This window comes from Nuphar pumila, chromosome 11 (assembly GCF_984573655.1).
Source record: "Nuphar pumila chromosome 11, dmNupPumi1.hap1.1, whole genome shotgun sequence".
In the NCBI taxonomy this organism is placed as follows: Eukaryota; Viridiplantae; Streptophyta; class Magnoliopsida; order Nymphaeales; family Nymphaeaceae; genus Nuphar; species Nuphar pumila.
In genome coordinates this window covers 33,910,778-33,930,299 of record NC_143259.1, presented here as the reverse complement: position 1 = coordinate 33,930,299, position 19,522 = coordinate 33,910,778, and the positions used below count along the sequence as shown (strand labels likewise).

Below are 19,522 nucleotides of genomic sequence, written 5' to 3'. Positions count from 1 at the left end.
TTATGCTATTAATAAATTGCAATTTTTAGAGATAATTGTGAATATTTTTCGTTTCCTGAGGATTCGACCTGTACTCACCACGAAAGTGGGAGGTCGGTTTTTATATTTTTGGTTGACGATTTTCTAAATGATTTTATTGAAAATAATGTTTTAAAAATACCATTGCAAAAGTTCAACCACTAACCCTCGTCTTGCCAATCAGAAAAGAAAAATTTAACAAAAATTAAAAATGTGTTGTGGCACCTTTGAAAATATATGATTTTAAAAAATATTATGATTTTGTTAAGATTTTATCTTTTTTCTGAAAGGGGTAATGCCTGCTACCCTCGTGGGTAAGGAACCCGAACCCTTGGTAAAAAATGCATAATGGTTTTATTTTTTTGGTTTTTTTGCACATCTAACCCTTCATATGTGATTTACATATTAAGTTTAGTAGAATCTCACATTCGGATCATGTTTTCTGGACGTAGGATTGAAAAATCAACATTCATATCAGATTTGGTCAAACAAGCTCTCTATGTGAGTTCCAACTACGGGTTCCTTACTCGCATGCGTAGCTAATGCTGTCCCTTTATGAAAATGTTTTGGTAAAGTCTGGATATTTCAAAATTTCATCGATATGTGTGGCCGTCTCTTAAACTGAGCCAAACAGCCAACAGTAAAATCAAAACAATATGCCCAATTTACTTTGCTACCCTCCACTGGAGCAAGTTTCCGTGACCGTAAAAGGTATGGTGTTACTGTAATTTTCTTAGTACGGAGCAACTATTCTCATCAACCACCACAACTCTGTTCTCTGTCTAACCGACCGCCCAAAGACTAGTTGGTGTGCGCTTTTTTTTTTCCTCTTAAGAACCGAGATTCTCTCTCATCCCCCCTTCAATTAGTTCCTTCAAAGCCCCCCCCCCTCTCTCTCTCTAAAATGCAATCTGTCTCCAATTCGTGACGCCTATCATTCTTCTCACAGGTAGAATTTCTCTCTCTATCAGATTTTCTCGATCTCTTTTGTCCTTTTTCGTGTTGTTTTGTTTGAATTTTAAGTTACAAAAGTGTGAGAAATTCAGATGGTGGGTTGTGTGTTCCATACCCTTGATCTGAAAAATTGATGGTCCATATATCGTGTAAATCCGGGCCGTCTAGTTTTTCATAGGCAACTCACTGGATCATTAGTTATTACGTACAGGTTCATATAAGAAACTGCACAGAAAGTGGTTAGAGCTTTAGTTCCTGACGTTTCGCATTGGAATGCAGATGGTATTTTGGTTATTGGGCAATCACCTTATCTGCACAGTATTAATTCCCTTTATTTTTTTTATGCATGAACTTGTATTTACATATGTTAATGCTGTTGACAATAAGAATTGGGTTGTTATAAATTAGGGCTTCTGGATGATCTGGTATGTGTCTTTGTCCTTGTTATAAGATGCTCAACGTTTTATGATTCTCCTAATTGACAAGTCACCATAGGAAAAACCAATCCTGAAATTGGGGTTTAGTTGTGGCTTATTCAGTATTAAGTGTTCACACAAAGAGAAAATGAACTTTCGTTACTGATGCTTTGATTTGCCTCGAGCTACTGGATAGTGGCAAAGTAGATGTTTTAAAGTGTGCGCATACAGTGCATAGATGTCAAGAACTCAAGGACGATCTCTTAGACAGGTTAAGATCATGGATCAAACTTGATATTGGATGTGCAGACTTTCATCCCAAATAAAACAATTTTCATTGTGACCACTTTGACGACTCAATGCAAGCCATCAAATTAACAAATATCACGTATTGGATCTTCCTTTTATAAGATGCAATATGTAGGCTGTTGGCATGGTATCAGCTATCAAGCAGAAGTTATAACACGTACCTGTTGAGATAATTTTATGATCACGTTATTGATTAGGTCGAAAGGAAGGGTAAACATCAAGCAAGTTTATCAAGCTGTTGAGGTTTTTATTTAATAATCAATTTTGTGATTCTAAATGTGCAGGACACCCATGGGCACTTTTTTCAGCATTTTCCATGGACATAATGAGCCAGACCAACTCCTATTATCAGGTTCTGTGTCTGACTTTGAAGATGAGGAATCTGATGTTGCTGGTAAAATACGCTACATAGCCACTTTTGAGGAGCTTGAAGAAAGCCATGTTCAATATGACACTATCATATGGATACTCATATCACTTCTGTTGGTTTTAGCCTGGGGAATTGGGCTGATTATGCTTTTGTATTTGCCTGTTAAAAGATATATACTGCGAAAGGACATACATTCAAGAAAGCTCTATGTTACTTCTGAAGAAATTGTTTACAAGGTACGATGTCTTCTTCTTCTTCCTTTGGCTTTCTTTTCTCCCTCTCTCTTTTCTGTTTTTTGGGGTTGTGTGTGTGTGTGTGTGTGTGGTCTTGCAAGCCTGTCTCTAACTTTTTTTTACTCTGAAGGCGACAAGACCTTCAATTTTGCCCTTTTTAGGTTTCACAAAAATTGAGAAGCGTATATTTCTGCCTCTGGTCATTGACATCATCATTGAACAAGGTATATTGTAGAACTGTGTGTGTTGTTTATATGCCGTATTTTCCTCTTTGTAAGCTTGAAATCTCACACTAACCTTGAACTTAGGTGGAAATAAGATTTATGTCTTCAATAATGTTCCTAGTCTCACCAGTTGGTAGTGAGTTGGTGAGATTTTATGGACTAATCAAGAGTTTAAACTTATGTAATTCCTTTAGTTAATGCTTTATATTTTCAAGTTGACCAACTTTTAGTTTCCAATACTTTCCTTTTTATGCCATTAAGTTTCAATTTGATATCAGAAGACCTGTCTGAGTCCATTTTTCAGTGGAGCAGAGGCTATCCAAGTCAGAGAGCCATGCAACCCATGATCATAACCCTCCTGAATGTTGGGGAGGCTCTTCCGTGATAAATGAGTCTGTTTCTTTACATCAATTTTGCCTCTGGTCATATAGAGCTGGATTTTGTTCTTGGATCTTTGACTGCTATTCTTGGATATGCCTTTTCTCCAGTAATGAAGGCATCATTCTTGTTGAAAGAATGTCTAAAATAGCACTATATACCTATATGCATAGCCTGATGGCATTAATTTTCTGCTCAATTTCAGGTTGCTCATTTTGCTTCTTGCCTTGCTGGGGAGAATGCATTGGATTTACAATGCTTTTACTGTACAATTTACTTAACAAAATTTAGCTATTGCTTAGATAAGACCCCAGAATGGAGCATGTGTAAGTTTGGTACAACTTGGATAATGTAGTGAGACTTTTTTGTTTATTTCATTGTAGGGTGCTTGCAATCTATTTACGGGATTCATACATTTAGGGTTGAAAATATAGCTCATGGGAAGGCTGCACCAGTGGATGAGTTGCAGGTTCAAGGAGTAATGAATCCTAGCCTTTTGAGGAAGGTAATTCTTCGACTTAAACTTTAATAATTTTTCATTTAACTGAACCTTGTAGCTTCGGCTAGTAATAGTTTACGAACACAACAATTGGTGGTGAAGACTTACAACTCCTTGGTCACTTAGGGAGGGGAAAAAACAACTTCTATGCCCTCCATTCTTTCAAGTACTTCTGATAGAATGGAGGATGCTATGGAAGTATGCATTCTAAACTTTTGCACATGAAATCAAGGATATAAATCATGATATGTATAAACAGCCACACAATTTTTTCTCATGTTGAAGTATTTTGACATGCTAGTTGTTCAGGCTGAAACATATGTAACATGGGTAGGCTGATATATGTATTTTCTAATATACTGGATACAATGTGTATTACTGTAAATGTTTTGAACTTATATTTCTTTTTAATGGAGTTCTCCATGAATAATATATAGTATACACTGTCTATTACAGTGAATATTTTAATCTTCCTACATTTTCATTTTAATGTTTTAGTGGAGTTCCCCATTTACACTGTGTGTGCGTGCATCCATGTGTGTGCATATGTTCCTGCATTATCCTTACATCCTTCTATAAGGAAACAACCATGTCATATCAGCCATATCTGTTTCTACCACATACTAGTGTCCGTACCTATGTGACACAGGCTGAAACTTTTCACCAAATTTGTGAGTGAATCTTGTGATATTTATGCTGTCCTGCAATGATAGCAAAACTAAATTCATCCTAGTGATCCTTGGAATGTGGACACCAAATAGAAGTATTACTGATTTGGTAATGGAATTATAGGTTTTGCCATTATCTATTAAAAGTGTATATATATATGTATATATATATATATGTGTGTGTGTGTGTGTGTGTGTGTGTGTGTGTGTGTGTGCATACCAATGTATGTACATGTATTATATACATATGTATATATGCATATATATATATATATATAGTATATATGTATTTATAGATTTTTTCTTTGTTCTTTTTATTTTTATTTTTGTTTAGTTCTATTTGAACTAGATTCAAACTAGTCAACACATTGTTGACTAGTTTGATAGCCGTTGGAGCTAGTCTAACGGCTACAAATAGAGCTGTTGGAGACTAGCTCCACCGACTCTATTTGAGTCTCTCTCTCGAGTCCCCTTTTGTATATAAATAGGGGTGATCCCCCTCACATTGTAACAAATGCTTGTTGCATTTGTGGATTGAATAAAATATTTATTTTATATTTTGGAGTCTTCTTGTGTATGCCATTTTGTGGGTTTTGTTGGTGTGCCCTTAGTGGACACTTGTGTTCTTGATTGAAGGCTCTTGTTTCATTACATTGCATCTCTTGGACCTTTGGAGATTAATTGCCTCGTTTTCTGTGCTTGTGGGGGCAAGAGAAAGTCTCTTGGTCATTGGTGATTCAAGTGTTCGTATGCTTGCGCATTTGGAGAAAAGCGTGGTTCATTGTTAGTTCAAAGAGAAAACTCAGTTGTAACACTTGTTTTGCTTTTCGAGACATCGAATAATGCGAGCTTGAAATCTCGCATGTGAAAACTTTTAAAAATCGGGTTTCGGCGAGGATGTGCAAATCTACGTCTTTAAATATATACTAGCATAATCTAAAGTAGGCACAAGTATGCAAAACTGCGTACTTTACAATATTATATATGTATATAGAATACATATATATTAAAGCATAAGTCTGTGCACATTACTGTGCGGCGGCAAAGTAAATGACAAAGCAAAGCTCGATGTGTGGAACCACAGATCGAGCTAAATAAATTGTGTAAGCGAAGCCCGGTGTACGAAACCGTAAATTGGGCTAAGTAAATTGCGTAAGCAGGAGCCCGTGAACATTATAGCGCGGTGGCAATGTAAATGACATAAAGTAGGGCTCAATGTGTGAAACTACACATCGAGCTAAATAAATTATAGAAAGCTGGAGCCTGTGCACATTACAGTGCGATGACAAAGTAAATGACGTAATTTAAAATGGACAAGAATACTCAAAACTGCGTCCCTGAGTTAAAAGCACACACACATATATATATATATATATATATATATATATATATATATATAACGTAAATATAATACATATAAGTTAAAAGTATTCCGACATTGTTCTCGTGTGCAACTTTCCCCTACCTCGGAGATGGTCTAGATCTCTGGCGATTCCGAGTGTAGGTTCTTAAAGGCTTGTGCCTCGGTAAGTGTGTCTCGTCCGTTGTGCCGATATGGTGCGCTTAAAAGATTTTTGTTGCACTGCGTAAAGAACTAGGTTAAATTCTTATTTTTGCAGAAGAAGAGATGATCATGCCGCAGGGGTTGAACCTGAACCTAGTTTGGGCCAACTGGACCGAGTCGGGCTCGGTGCTAGCCGAGCGCTCGACTATGCTTGATAGAGCAGGCAAAGGGAGGGCTGGCAGGGTCCGATCGAGCTGGCACCACCCTGAGTCAGACTCGGCGCACCCGAGTCGGCCCAGGATGCTGGACCGAATCGGGCTGAGCTCGGCCTTAGCTGGGCCCAGCTTGGTTCAGCCAGACTCGAGACAATATCTTTTTCTGCTGCTGCTCGAACACAACCCAGGGGACGAAAAAAAAAAGAGGGCTCGGCTGTCTGGCCGAGCCGGGTGTAGCCCCCAAATAAGACAGGATCGAGCCTAGGCAGTACTGCCGGTCCCAAGCCTGGATAAAGGAGGAGGGTTGCGGTAGGCCAGTGACAGCCAACATAAAAACTTAGTCACACCCTATGAATATGAACCACTATGAGAATTTCGTTGGGGCGTTCCCTACTGAGCGACGTGCTGTACTCTATAGGCTCGGAGGCAGTGATAAATGGGTAAGGGTTGCTAGGTCGTCGCCCAGAAGCAACGCGTCACACCGGCGCTTGGGTGTGGTGTCAAATAGGCAAGGGTTCCCTCACTTTGTTGGACGGGTGGGGGTAAAGAAGATAGTTCAAGACCATAAAATTAGGTTAGCCACTTGGAATATAGGGTCTTTAACTGGTAAGTTGGTAGAGTTAGTAGATGTTATGTGTAGGAGAAAGATGAATATTTTATGTCTACAAGAGACCAAATGGGTAGGTGAGAAAGCAAAAGTGATAGAACCTTGGGGATATAAGATTTGGTATACAGAAATAAATAGGAATAGGAATGGAGTATGGATTGTTATTAGTTGTGAGTTTATAGATAATGTAGTTGAGGTTCGTAGGAAGGGGATAGGATTTTACTTATTAAATTAGTATTAGGTACGGATATTATTAATATTATTAGTGTTTATGCACCTCAAGTAGGTTTAGATGATTCCATTAAGCGTTAATTTTGGGAAGATTTAGATAGAGTAGTACAAGGGATATCTTATGGAGAAAAACTTTTCATCGGCGGTGACCTTAATGGACATGTAGGCATTAGTAGGGATGGATTTGAGAGTATTCATGGAGGCTATGGTATAGGAGAAAGAAACGAAAGTTGAGAAAGGATTTTAGATTTTGGTTTGTCCTATGATATGATCTTAGCAAACACTTGGTTTAGGAAGATGGAGTCTCACCTAGTAACATTTAAAAGTGGGGTTAATACGAGTCAGATAAATTTTTTCCTACTTAGAAAAGAGAGATAGGGGTTGTTGCATCGATTATAAGGTTATACCGGGAGAAAGTATAGCTACACAACATAGAGTCTTAATTTTAGATCTTAGAATTAAAAAATGCCGCAAAAGGGATAAACATGGGATAGATCCTAGAATTAAATGGTGGGCACTGAAAGGAGCTAAACAAGGAATGTTTGTAGAGCAGGTAGTTAAGGATGCTGATTGGTGTCTCGAGGAGGACTCAAAATCAATATGGAATAAGATAGCGGGTGGCATGAAAAAGGTGGCTAAGGAGGTATTGGGTGAGTCTAAAGCCGGTGCACTGCTAGGTAATGATACATCATGGTGGAACGAGGATGTCAAATTAGCTATTAAGGTTAAAAGAAAGTGTTATAGAAATCTAAGTAAGAGTCGTGATAATGAGAATTTGGAGAAGTATATGATAGCAAAGGAAGCTAAGAAAGTAGTTCGAAACGCGAGGGATAAGGTATATAAGGAGGTTTATGACAAGTTGAATACCAAAGAGGGCGAAAAGGATATTTATAGGCTTGCAAAGATGAGAGATAGGAAATCGAGGGATCTGAGCATGGTTAGATGTATCAAAGATGAAACACAAAGGGTTTTAGTCAAAGATGAGGAGATTAAGGAGAGATGAAAAGATTATTTTGATAAGCTATTTAATGGAAGTTATGCTCAGGATCTTGGAGACTTCTCCATTCCTTTTCATAAGATGAATCGTGACTTCATGCGCAAGATTCAAAAGAAAGAAATTGCAGAGGCTTTGAAGAAAATGAAATCAAGAAGGGCAGTTGGCCCAGATGGTATACCTATCGAGGCTTGAAAATGCTTGGGTGAGAAAGGTTTAGAATGGTTGACAAATCTTTTTAACAAAATTTGGCGGACAAATAAGATGACTAATGAGGGGAGGAAGAGTACTTTGGTGCCTCTATATAAGAATAAGAGTGATATACAAGATTGCACAAACTATCGTGGTATAAAACTCATGAGTCATACTATGAAACTTTGGGAGAGGGTGATTGAGTATAGGTTGAGGAAGGTTGTCATGATATCGGAGAATCAATTTGGTTTTATGCCTGGAAGATCAACTATGGAAGCTATACATCTTCTTAGACAACTTATTGAGAGATATAGAGAGAGGAACAAAGATTTGCATATGGTTTTTATTGATTTGGAGAAGGCATACGATAGAGTACCTAGGGATGTTCTATGGTGGACAATGATGAAGAAATGTGTTTCTCTCAAGTACATTAGTATAATTAAAGATATGTACGAAGGAGTAGTAACTAATGTTCGCACTTGTGGAGGGGTGACAACCAATTTTCCTATAACGGTTGGGTTACATCAAGGATCTGCATTAAGCCCTTTCCTATTTGCTATAGTGATGGATGAGCTTACGCGATCAATTCAAGAAAATGTGCCGTGGTGTATGTTGTTTGCTGATATTGTTTTGATTGATGAGTCTAGAGCTGGGGTTAATACTAAGTTAGAATTATGAAGACAGACATTGGAAGCAAGAGGTTTTAAGTTGAATAAGAGTAAGACAAAATATATATAATGTCGGTTTAGTAAGTAACGAAGTAGTGATGGGAGTGTAGTGAAGCTTGGTGAACAAGAAATACCGGTGGATGACTGTTTCAAATATTTGGGATCTATCATTCAAAAGTATGGAGAAATTGATGGAGATGTAAATCATAGGATAAAGGTTGGGTGGATGAAACAAAAAAGTGCAACTGGAGTGTTGTGCGATCATAAAATGCCATTGCGGTTGAAGGAAAAATTTTATAGGACGACAATTAGGCCCACTTTACTATATGGTACGGAATGTTGGGCTCCCAAGAGACATCATATTCAAAAAATGAGTATAGCTGAGATGCGTATGCTTAGATGGATGTGTGAAAATACAATAAAAGATAAGATTCAAAACGAGGAGATACGTAAGAAGGTAGGCGTTGCGTCCATTGAAAATAAGATGAGAGAGAATCGTTTACGGTGGTTTGGACATATTCGGCGAAGGCCTAATGATGCTCCAGTTAGAAGAATGGAGAAATGGGAAAATATATTAGTTAAAAGAGGTCGGGGTAGGTCTAAGAAGACTTGGGTGGAGATGATAGGAAAGGATATGAATGCTTTGAACCTCACCGAGGACATGGCATTGGATAAAAATGATTGGAGGAGAAGGATTCATGTGGAAGACCCAAAATGATTTTCTTTTTTGGTTCATATCACCGACCTCAATTGTTTTGGGATGAAGGTGTAGTTGTTGTTACAGTATTTCCATATGTAAACTCATTGTAAAAGCCCTTTTTGGACGGCATCGTCAAATTTGTACAGATTGGATGTAAATTTTCAAAGCATGTAGTTTCTATATCCTGCTTTGATTGTTTCTTCATTCTTCATTTCTGCCACAAAAGTGCTTACTGTGACTGTCAAATCTACATTCATACTTCCAGTAATAGTTTTTGCCTCAGGTTCTTGCCTAGGTCGTGTTCTCTGATCATTTCTTGTCCATGTTTTCTAGCTCATGCTTTTTTTTAGATGTGGAAATGGATATTGAAATTGAAGAGTTGTACGATGATGGATGCCTAGAAGGACGACATTGAGTTGGACCCTAGATGATACATTCGCTTCTTTACCTTGTTGATTTGGAGGATGGGTATACAGAAGGATGTATCTGCCAGCTTTGTAGCATAAGCAATCAAAATACAGTGTTACTTTGATTACCAATAAATGTAGGAGTCAGAATAAAGTATTTCAATTACTTTTCAGGGGAGTTTTGGATGAAGCAACACACAGAATCTAGATTTGGAGTTTCTTGAGTCTTGGGGTTGAATGTGAGCTTGTTTGGTAGAGCAGCACTATCTTGACTGAGAGGTCTTGAGTTCCATCCCGCTGGGAGCTTCCACATCTTGTCAACTCGACCCCCATCTTGGGTTCTCACCTGGATGAAGGGGAAAATAAAAAGAATAGGTGACTGAGGATTTCAATTATGAAATTCTAACTGAAACGCCTAAGAATGTTCCTTTGAAAATGGAAATAAAATAATTCATAAACATGGAATGCTTTTATTCTAGTGTTCTATATCATATAGGATGGGTGACGAGGTGGACATACTAGCTGACAAGAGGAATTTAAATTGCCAAGATTCCATGTCAAGATGGCTGAGGATAACAGACAAATTGGCTTTTTCATCTGTTCTCTACAACTAACCCATTCCAGCAGTAGAACTCTTGTTGTTTCTCTTAATGCTATTTGTAAGCAAACTTAATGTAGAATTCTGTTAGCATCAAATCATTGGTTTCTTTTTATCTGCAACTTGAATGGCAAGGAAAGGAAAAAGTTACAATAAAGTAGGCATTCTTAGAAGCAGGGAAAAGAAAGAGGTGTTACTGCTTGGCTGATGTCCAAAATTATTTTGCCATTTATAGTGATTTGCTCCAATTTTTGTCAAAGTTGGAAACTGACATTAAACTTTTTCTGTGGCAACTTTGTTCCTGCTTTGTATGCGCTTCAGGTAATCATGGCGGAAGCTGCACGGTCCATCCAAGGAGTTGGAAGATATGGAAAGCCTTTGACAGGTGAAGTGGAGAATGTAATGGCACATAGCGGATCTGTAAATGAAGCTGCAACATTTAGTAGATCATTAGCATCAAGTATGAAGGTAAATGCTCTAGGATTCATAAGCTGACCTTTTTTCCTGCATGATCATCTGAGATGGGTCCCAGGAGTTAGAAACTAGTTCAGACTTTTTTTCTTTTCTTTTGGCTTCTGAATCATAAAAGTAGAATTAAAGTATACCTGATGTGCAGATGACATCATCACCACGGCATCCATCTTTGGAGCCTATGGGGTTGTTCGATAGTGAACTAGTGCTAAACAAACTTGAAGAGATAGAACAATCCATGAAGGTATGCATTCCACAGAAGACCTTAATATCTGACAATTTAGTGAACTCTTGTGGTTTTTGTGCTTGTGCATACCTTTTTATGCTCGCTTGGTAATCAATTCGTCTTTCTTTAGAGGGTTCTGTTTCATGGTTGCATTGGTTTCAGTTTTTGGGAACCAAAATGTCCCTGGTGGGTGTTAAAAAGGTTTCATCACTAGCCTTCCGCAAACTTGTACTTCATAGGTGGTCTTGTAAAAATGAAACCTTAATATCTTCACCATCACACGCATCATGTGCTGCCATCATCATGGAATATCGTTGTTATTTGTTACCACTACCAAACCATTATGATTATATCATATGCCCTCACCACCATTACCATCTGTTGTTTCTACTGTGGAGATTATAGCGCCTTGCTTTCCAAGTGTAGAGGTGGCAACACTAAGGCTCTGTTTGGGAGCCTTGCGTTGGGATGGAAACGTGTTGCTAAAACATGGATTCGCCAAAATGTGGTGTTGCAGATGGAGTTGCCAAAAACATTCTCTTATGAATGGTGTTGAAATGTGGTGTTAGGACTGCCAATGCAGTGTTTTGGCAATATTACTGCTCTGAAACAGTTGGAGAGCATGAGAGCACTGGGAAACCGCAACACACCTCTGATTCAAGTCTCCCAAACAGAGCCTGAGTGTTTCTAAGAGATGGCAAAAGCATCGATTGAGAGCATCTCTTTGTTTTTCTCTTTCCTCACATGCATGTTAGTTAACCCATTAACTAATCTAATGGTGACGGTTTTTGTTTCAGAAAATCGAATCCATGCTTGAAGGGTCACACAGAACGCCGGAGAGTGGTGGCTGCTTATCTTCACAGGCTATTGTGCAGGAGGGTGAACCAGGGGGGGCCTAATTGTATAAACTCTCGTAACAGGATTCCTCATGTCATCGTTTTTAGAGTTCAATTCATAGATATTTTTACCATTTTTTTAGAAAACAAGCATTTTTTTCCATCTTGAAATAGTCCTTGCGTTATGACCCATAATTACCAGAAGATTCTAAAAACTTGGAATGTCACTTCCGGGAAAACTTGCCTCAGAAGCACAATTCGTGAGCTTGTTTCACGCTTCTGAAATTTTATGGGAAGCTAGCATCTTCCAATATAAGGGTAATTTTTTATTTTTGGTAATCTAGCTGGGGTTAGGCATACCCCCAACAGTTATACAACATAACATTGGGTTTTGAACTTGCAACGTCCCAATACAAGGTGACGTGCACTAACAACTCCTACCAAACAAGCGGAGCCCTCGTTGGTCAATATAAGGGTAATTTTGTCGATGTTGAAAAGTGCATTTTTTGTGTCAATAGGATTGTTTTTTCGTTTTGAACACTTTTTTCTTTTCTTTTTTTTAAACCTTCATATGATGAGCATTTTGGGGGCAAAAGCCTTAAATATGTATTTAAACCAACATGTAGATTTTGTATATATTTTTATGTTATTCCTTTTTGTAGGAGAGCCTACAACAGTGGCACCCTTTTCCATTCCCATCTATAAAGTAACACCATATATTCTACTCGCTTCAATTATATGCTTTCAAAATGTTTGTTCGAATGCTTACACTTTATGCATGAAGGCATTTCTTGAATGCTTGCTTCTTGCTTCACGCTTCATACATTGTTTCTCGCACTCACTTGTTAGTATGGTAACATGCTTTTGCCTGGCCAACCCCAACTGGTTTAATTTCTGGAAAAAAGGAGAAATATTCGAGGGAAACGTCAAAATATGCCTAAAAATTGTTTACCCTACAAAATCCCATTATTTTCTGGGCTGAGTCTGAAATGATTCGTTGATAGATCTTTCTAGTTCCAGATCACTGAACTCATCAATCGGGCCAACTGTAAACTTTTTTTTCTTTTTCCACGAGGAACAGGGAAACTACCAGCGGGATCAAAGACCTAGTAGTGCTGGCTATGCCTGCCGTTGCTTTCCCGGTGGTGTAAAAAACACCAGTGACACACCTTCTTGCCCCCAGGGAGTTCCCTTGCTTCCGCAAGAATAAGGGACTTAATGACCTTGCCCCTTCTTATATGCAATGGGCTGACGCCCATGGAAATGAAACCCTAACCACCCGTCTAGCAGACAAGCCCCCCCCCCCCCCCCCCCCTCCCACTACGCTGAACCCCTTGGGGATAGGCCAACTTTAAACTTTAATACTATTCTATGATCCCTGTCTGCTTTACAGGACACACTGGTCACTCCACTCCATGGGTTTGCACCAGTCAGCAAACGCAAAAGGAACCAAGGGTCATTGACCCATCTGTTCTTAACTTGCCCCCCCATAACCCTCAAAACACTCAGAAACATATTACAAAGAAGTTTAGGAGTTAACAGCAACCTCACCGCATCCCTACGACCAGAAATCCACTGGTGGTTGGATCTATCCGAAGTTTGAATGTGTATGGTAGGAGAAGTGATGGGATCAGGTTTTTTTAGGGGTGTTAACGGGTTGGATTTACCCAGACCTGACCCGTACCAAACCTTATAGGGTCCGGGTATGGTAATAAATATGAAGACCCAATTAAGATCCAGGTCCAGACCCGAAGGATCCGATTAATACGTGGATCCTGGTATAGTTTGTAAAATTTATACCAGATCTGGGCCAGACCAGAAGGGTCCATCAGAATGAATACAATAGGTCAATTTGACATCTGAAATCTGGACTGTGTGCAAAGAGCACTTTCTCATAATCAATTAGGACCCTAAGACCGTGCTACCAGTGAACAACTAAATAGTCACGATTTGGTGTAGTGCCTAAAGATTGGTCCCCGAGTGCACAATGAGTTTGATTTTCAGATACGTTCAATGTGCATGCACAACTCAAGTGAGAACTGTAACGCCCCAAGATTTTAAACCCTACAAAAAGCAGTACTAACAAGTACTCACAATTTAGTTTTCGAGAAAAGATAATGACCAACTATTTACATCGCCATAGCTTCCCGCAACTGCTCCAGTAGTCTATTCAATACCTAAAATTTTGTAGGGAGCCAATATCCACAAGCCCCCGATAAGAATACAATAACAAAATATACTTGCATAGAAACAGACATACATGAAATGATATTTTTTTTTGTAAATAAATAAATATTCAAATAACTATAGCATAATAGTTCAATATCATATGCAATAATCTTACTCATACATAATAATTCAATTCATGTATGACTGACCAGTGCAAGTGAAGCGTTCAATAGAGATAGATAACTTATGATTCTTTTATTTATATTTTTCTTTCTTAGATGATGCATGTCATGCTTCAGTATATGCACAATACACTTTTGTTCCTCTTTTACAATATTTTGCGGGTACAACGCAAATAATATCTGAATTAGAGGCTTGACCCAAGAGGTATATTCAATCAATATGTGGCTTATTACCTTAGCCTTGCTCATCTTTTTCAGTTCTAGGTGAGGAACGATCATGTCAAGAGAGAAATCTCACCACCTCCAACTTGATATATCAGAATTTACTTTGAGTTAAAATAATCTCACTACTACCCCGTGGCATCAGTGACAACTATCCCTTATCTCCGTGGCTAGGGAAGAAACCCCTCATGTTTATCGAAGTCTTACAAAGCCAAATATACCGCTTACCTTATCATTATAAGTTACAAGAAAATTATCATGCACACATTTCATTATTAATTTTCTTGATATACATGCTTAAATGTAATCAATCACTTACAAGATCAATGGCCTTTACCGGGCAAAAACACGTATGCTTTCAAATTAAACCATCATAAGGTTCTCAATCACTCATTTGGAGCACAATCACATATCGGTTCAGTTGACCGTGCACAAGGTCAAGAAACACCCATTTGGGGCTCGAGCCTTCATAGAATAACAATTGCTTAACACATTTTTCATCATGGACATTATGCAATACATACATTCATCATTCAATATGATTTTTATCATTTATCATGTCATAAGCAAAAACATCATGCAAACATACTTCGTAAATTTAGATTGTACTCATGCATTAAAAATCTGGTTTTTCATTCATACAGAGTTTTAAAAAGTATGTAACAACTCTGAAACATGCATATTCAAAAACTTGAATCATATACCCATCTTCATTTATAAAATTTTTGAAATACACTCGTATGTGCATGTTCATAAAAAATTGAAATACACATGTATGAATATGCTCGTAAAACTTGAATATACAAGTATTTTTATTTAAAACACATTCAAAATACTCATGTATGGAATCAATTTCTTTTGAGTTTCAAATTTGAGGGGGAAAACAAATGGGTTTGGATTTGGATTTGGTGAGACCTATTTGGTTCTCATTAAATACGAATTCAATCTAGTGCATAATTTTATATACATATATATATATATATATATATATATATATATATATCCATTTGGGTCTCAAGTGGACTTAAATCCTATTTAAGTTAGTGAGATCCATTTGGGTCTTCAAATGGATCAAAAAATCTTATTTACTTAGTGGGATCCATTTGGGTCTCTAAATAAATTTAAATCCCATTTTACTATATTAAGATCCATTTGGGTCTCCAAATGGATCCAAAATCCTATTTACTTTAGGAGGAAATCCATTTGGGTCTCAAATAGATATAGAATCCTATTTACCTTATTGGGACCCATTTGGGCCATGAATGGGCTCAAATAGATCCAAATCTCTTCTATATTCGGTTTAAACCTTAATATGGGTCTAAACCCTACCTAAACATATTTGGGTTGGCCTAAATTATTTAGAGATCTAAACTTGAATAACTTAAGATCCAGTGGATCCTATATGTTCATTTGGATAGTCCGAACTCATGTTTGTGTGGGTTGATTCTCTTGGATCTTCATTGAGATCCAAATGCAAAATATGTCGTATAAAACCTTGTAAATCCCTAATTAAATATCAAATAACTTAAATTAATGTTGAAATACTACCAATAATTAATCACTAAATAATCGATCAATAATGGCTAATTAATTAGTAAAATAATAATAATTTATGATAATTTAACTAATTACTCAAATAATTGCCAACAAACCTCTTTTTATTTATTTGAAAAATCTAAGAAATTTGTGGACATTACAAGAATGACTATTCGTTCTTAGGTTCTTGGAACTAGGGATGCACACCAAACTTTGTTGGTTCAGGCTTGATTCGATTAAGCTCAGCTAGGGCTTGACTCATGCTGTAAATGAGTTGAGCTTTTACATGGTCGGGCTTGGCATATACAATCTCGGTTCGTCAGAAAAAAACATGCATAGGCTCGTTTTGAGCCTGAACTGAGTTGATCATGTCCATGCTGAGCCTGGATCATTGTTTTATACTGAGCACAATGGATCGAGCTAGCTCGGGCTCAACAAGCACATATATATATATATATATATATATATATATATATATATATATATATATATAGAGAGAGAGAGAGAGAGAGAGAGAGAGAGAGAGAGAGAGAGAGAGAGAGAGAGAGAGCATACCCACTGGTCATCAACACTGCCTTTCTTCTTCTTCCTCATCCTTCTCCCTGAGCAAGAAAGGGGGAAGGGAAATAGAGAACGAGAAACGGGAAGAGAGAGTGACAGGGGAAGAGTGAGTGAGAGCAAGAACAAGGAGAGAAAGGAGGAGAGAGAGTGATGTGGGAAGAGAGAGAAAGTGACACAAGGGCAAGGAAAGGGTGAGGCTTGAGAAGGGGCAGGTCAAGTCGGGATGGGATGGGACGGGACGGGATGGTGTGAACACCCCAAATTTTTTAGAAATCCCCCAAAAATTCCCTTTTTGCCCGTGGGCTCATCTTCTGATTAATCGGGTCAATTTTTAATCAAATTTTCATTCATTTCTCGGATTCACTGGAATCCAGACTCAATTTTTATATCTAACCCAATCTTGGACCCAAATCGAATATCCGGATCCAATTCTGATCACGGATCCCTTATTCTTCAAAAAATCAAAAAAATCAATTTCTTCGTATTTTTTTAAAAAAGGGTTTTATCTAGAGCCGATCTCAAAAATATCTAAATTCAATATTTCCTCAAAATATCGGACCCAGAACCATTTTGAAACCCCATTTCTGAAATTCTTTTCCTCAAAAGATCATTTTAAAAATTCTTATAAAAATTTTTGCAAAAATACTTTGAATGCCTTGTTTTGGTCCAATCTGTTAAAATCCTCATGTTTTCGGGGTTTTTCTTTCAAAAACTCAGAAAAAAATAGCTTTTAAGATCCCTTGTTAACTGAAAACCCCTTTTTAGCTAAAAACCCCTTTTAAGGAAACTTTTTAAAAGAGCCCTGTTATTGATTTTTTTTGAAAATTTCCCAACGGCCAACCGTTGCAAAGAACCGCAGGGAGGGGCGATGGAGGGCATTGCCTCGATCCTCTTCCTCTCCCGCTCATCTCCAACTGCCTTCTAGAGTCTTACTCCTCCTCTTTAAAAGGGCACGCAGGGGACTCCACTCCTTGATCGCCTCTTCACCTCCCCACCCGAGTCTCTCTGATTGTGTCTTCTCTCCCTCTTCTCTTTCAACACCGTTCTTCACCCTCGCATCGGCTCCTGATCGCCTTCACCCCTCCAGAATCACGCTTCTCTTTCAACATCGCCTCTTCACCCTAGCACCCCTCTTCCTCTTTCACAAACCACTTCTCACCCCTGCATATTCTTGCACCTTCCTTCCCTTCTTCCTCCTTTGATCCCATTTTCCTCTTTATCTCTGCTTACTCGATCGATAAGGGTGTGCTGTCCAACAAAAACAGAACTAAGGAGAAGTGTTTCTCCGATCTGAACCGGCTTCATCCACGGACTGGACTTCGTACTATGGTGAAATGGAATACCATAGGAATGTAGATGATGAATTCCATCATGGGGGGGGGGGGGCATCACGATCTTCATTTTGAGCACTACATTTACCTACTGGTAATAAAGAGCTATGATATTTTATGATTTTTTTTAGTACCATGGACAAAATTTGTCAATGTTTACTTTTTATAATTATCTTCATACCTTTGATGGAAAGCTGTGGCTTTATTTTAATTGAAAGTTTAGGTAAATTTGATATTCCTGCTTCCATTCAATCTTGTCTATATGACAGATTTATTGCTTCATGCTTGAGTGGTAGCTTAGTTCATGGTAATAATGGTCTTGAAGGTGCTCCATCCTACTGTCTTCATGGTAAAATCGGTCACTTATTTTCTGTAAGATGCACTGTTCTTACCCTTCCTATTTCCAACTTTTATATATTTGTTACCACCACGAGCATGTGCTTCATACCACTTTCAGCTTCATATACCATTACATAACATCTTCACAACCTGTCACACACTTATCCACTGCTCCATCCACAACATGCGTTACAATGCCATTACCACCATGCACACCTTGTTTCACCTACTATGCATAACATGCATTTTCCTTTTTCCTTTTTCTGCATTAATCACCATACTGCATACAATATTGTGTTTCTATCTAATGTCCATCTTTCACAACATCCAACTATCCTGCACTTCCATACCCTGTACATTGCATCCCCATAAATCACAGCAGCTACTTCTCCAGAAATCTCACTTCGTTTCTGTTTTACCTCAGATTCCATATGTCCATCTCCTGTATCCATAGGTTAAGTATATCCCCACTTGCAGCAGGTTAAAACCTGTTGTCACCACTACCACCAACATTAGAATTCCCTATCACCACCCAGTAGCTCCTCAACATGTAACCCTTCCTGCATTTATTATAGAAAATCCAAACTCCTACGTTAGCTATATTGCAGCCTGTTTACATTGTTGCTTTGAAGTGGATCGTTATGATGAAGGAAAATACTTTGTAATCTTTTTTTTTTATATTGCAAAGCTAAATAGAATCCATCAGATTTGTTGTACTCTTGAATGAAAATGACATGGTTTCTTTTCCTTTTGGAAAATCTCATAACAGGAGCTTCAGTTTTAAATATGGTCTTACCTTTCCATCAATGCAATTAGTCTCAAGAGGGAGGATCTAAACCAAAAGTGTGAAGCCGATTCATAAATAAGGGTTGTTGTGCATGTCAGAATCACTTACACTGATTCCTATATCCACGTTCAGTCTAATGAAGTTCGCACTCCCATTACTTGCTGTCCAAGCATAAGAATACCATACAGTCATGCACTTTAGTTAGGTCCTATGCATTTATTATCACACATTGCGTTATATAACAACTAGGTAACATGCCTCTAGTAATTAGGTATGTAGATGTTATTCACTGACAAGTTCCTTTACATAGATTTGTTAAAGTGATTCCATTACACGTGCCTCTCATTAGGCATCAATCTCTTCTATGACATGCATTTTTCTCATTGAGATAGTATATTGCACAGGCGCTCTAATATTCATTTTTTTTTATCTCAGAACATCATACATGCATTTTCATAGTCATTTCCTCACTTGCCATAACTCACCTTCATCTACTCCGCATCTATGTCATACGTAATGCATATATATGTTACTTCCCATCCTTCCACACCTTAGATCATAAATATCACTTCATTTAATATTAAGCATAAGGTAGGTATATGAATATCCCATCATTTGCATCTCTAAAATCAAAGTGATGTTCATAATTCTCCTCCATTTTTGTACTAACTAAGTGC

At 37.9% G+C, this 19,522-nt stretch overlaps 1 protein-coding gene across 1 annotated transcript; it reads left to right on the top strand.

Moving 5' to 3' along the window:
• Positions 1 to 810: 810 nt before the first annotated feature.
• Positions 811 to 11,863, top strand: LOC149822239 (uncharacterized). Its single transcript, XM_089980736.1, has 7 exons — positions 811 to 967; positions 1,982 to 2,303; positions 2,431 to 2,524; positions 3,286 to 3,407; positions 10,507 to 10,653; positions 10,802 to 10,900; positions 11,680 to 11,863. The coding sequence occupies exons 2-7, from the start codon at positions 1,989 to 1,991 to the stop codon at positions 11,779 to 11,781; spliced, it is 879 nt and encodes a 292-aa protein (XP_089836862.1). The 5' UTR covers positions 811 to 967; positions 1,982 to 1,988; the 3' UTR covers positions 11,782 to 11,863.
• Positions 11,864 to 19,522: the final 7,659 nt, after the last annotated feature.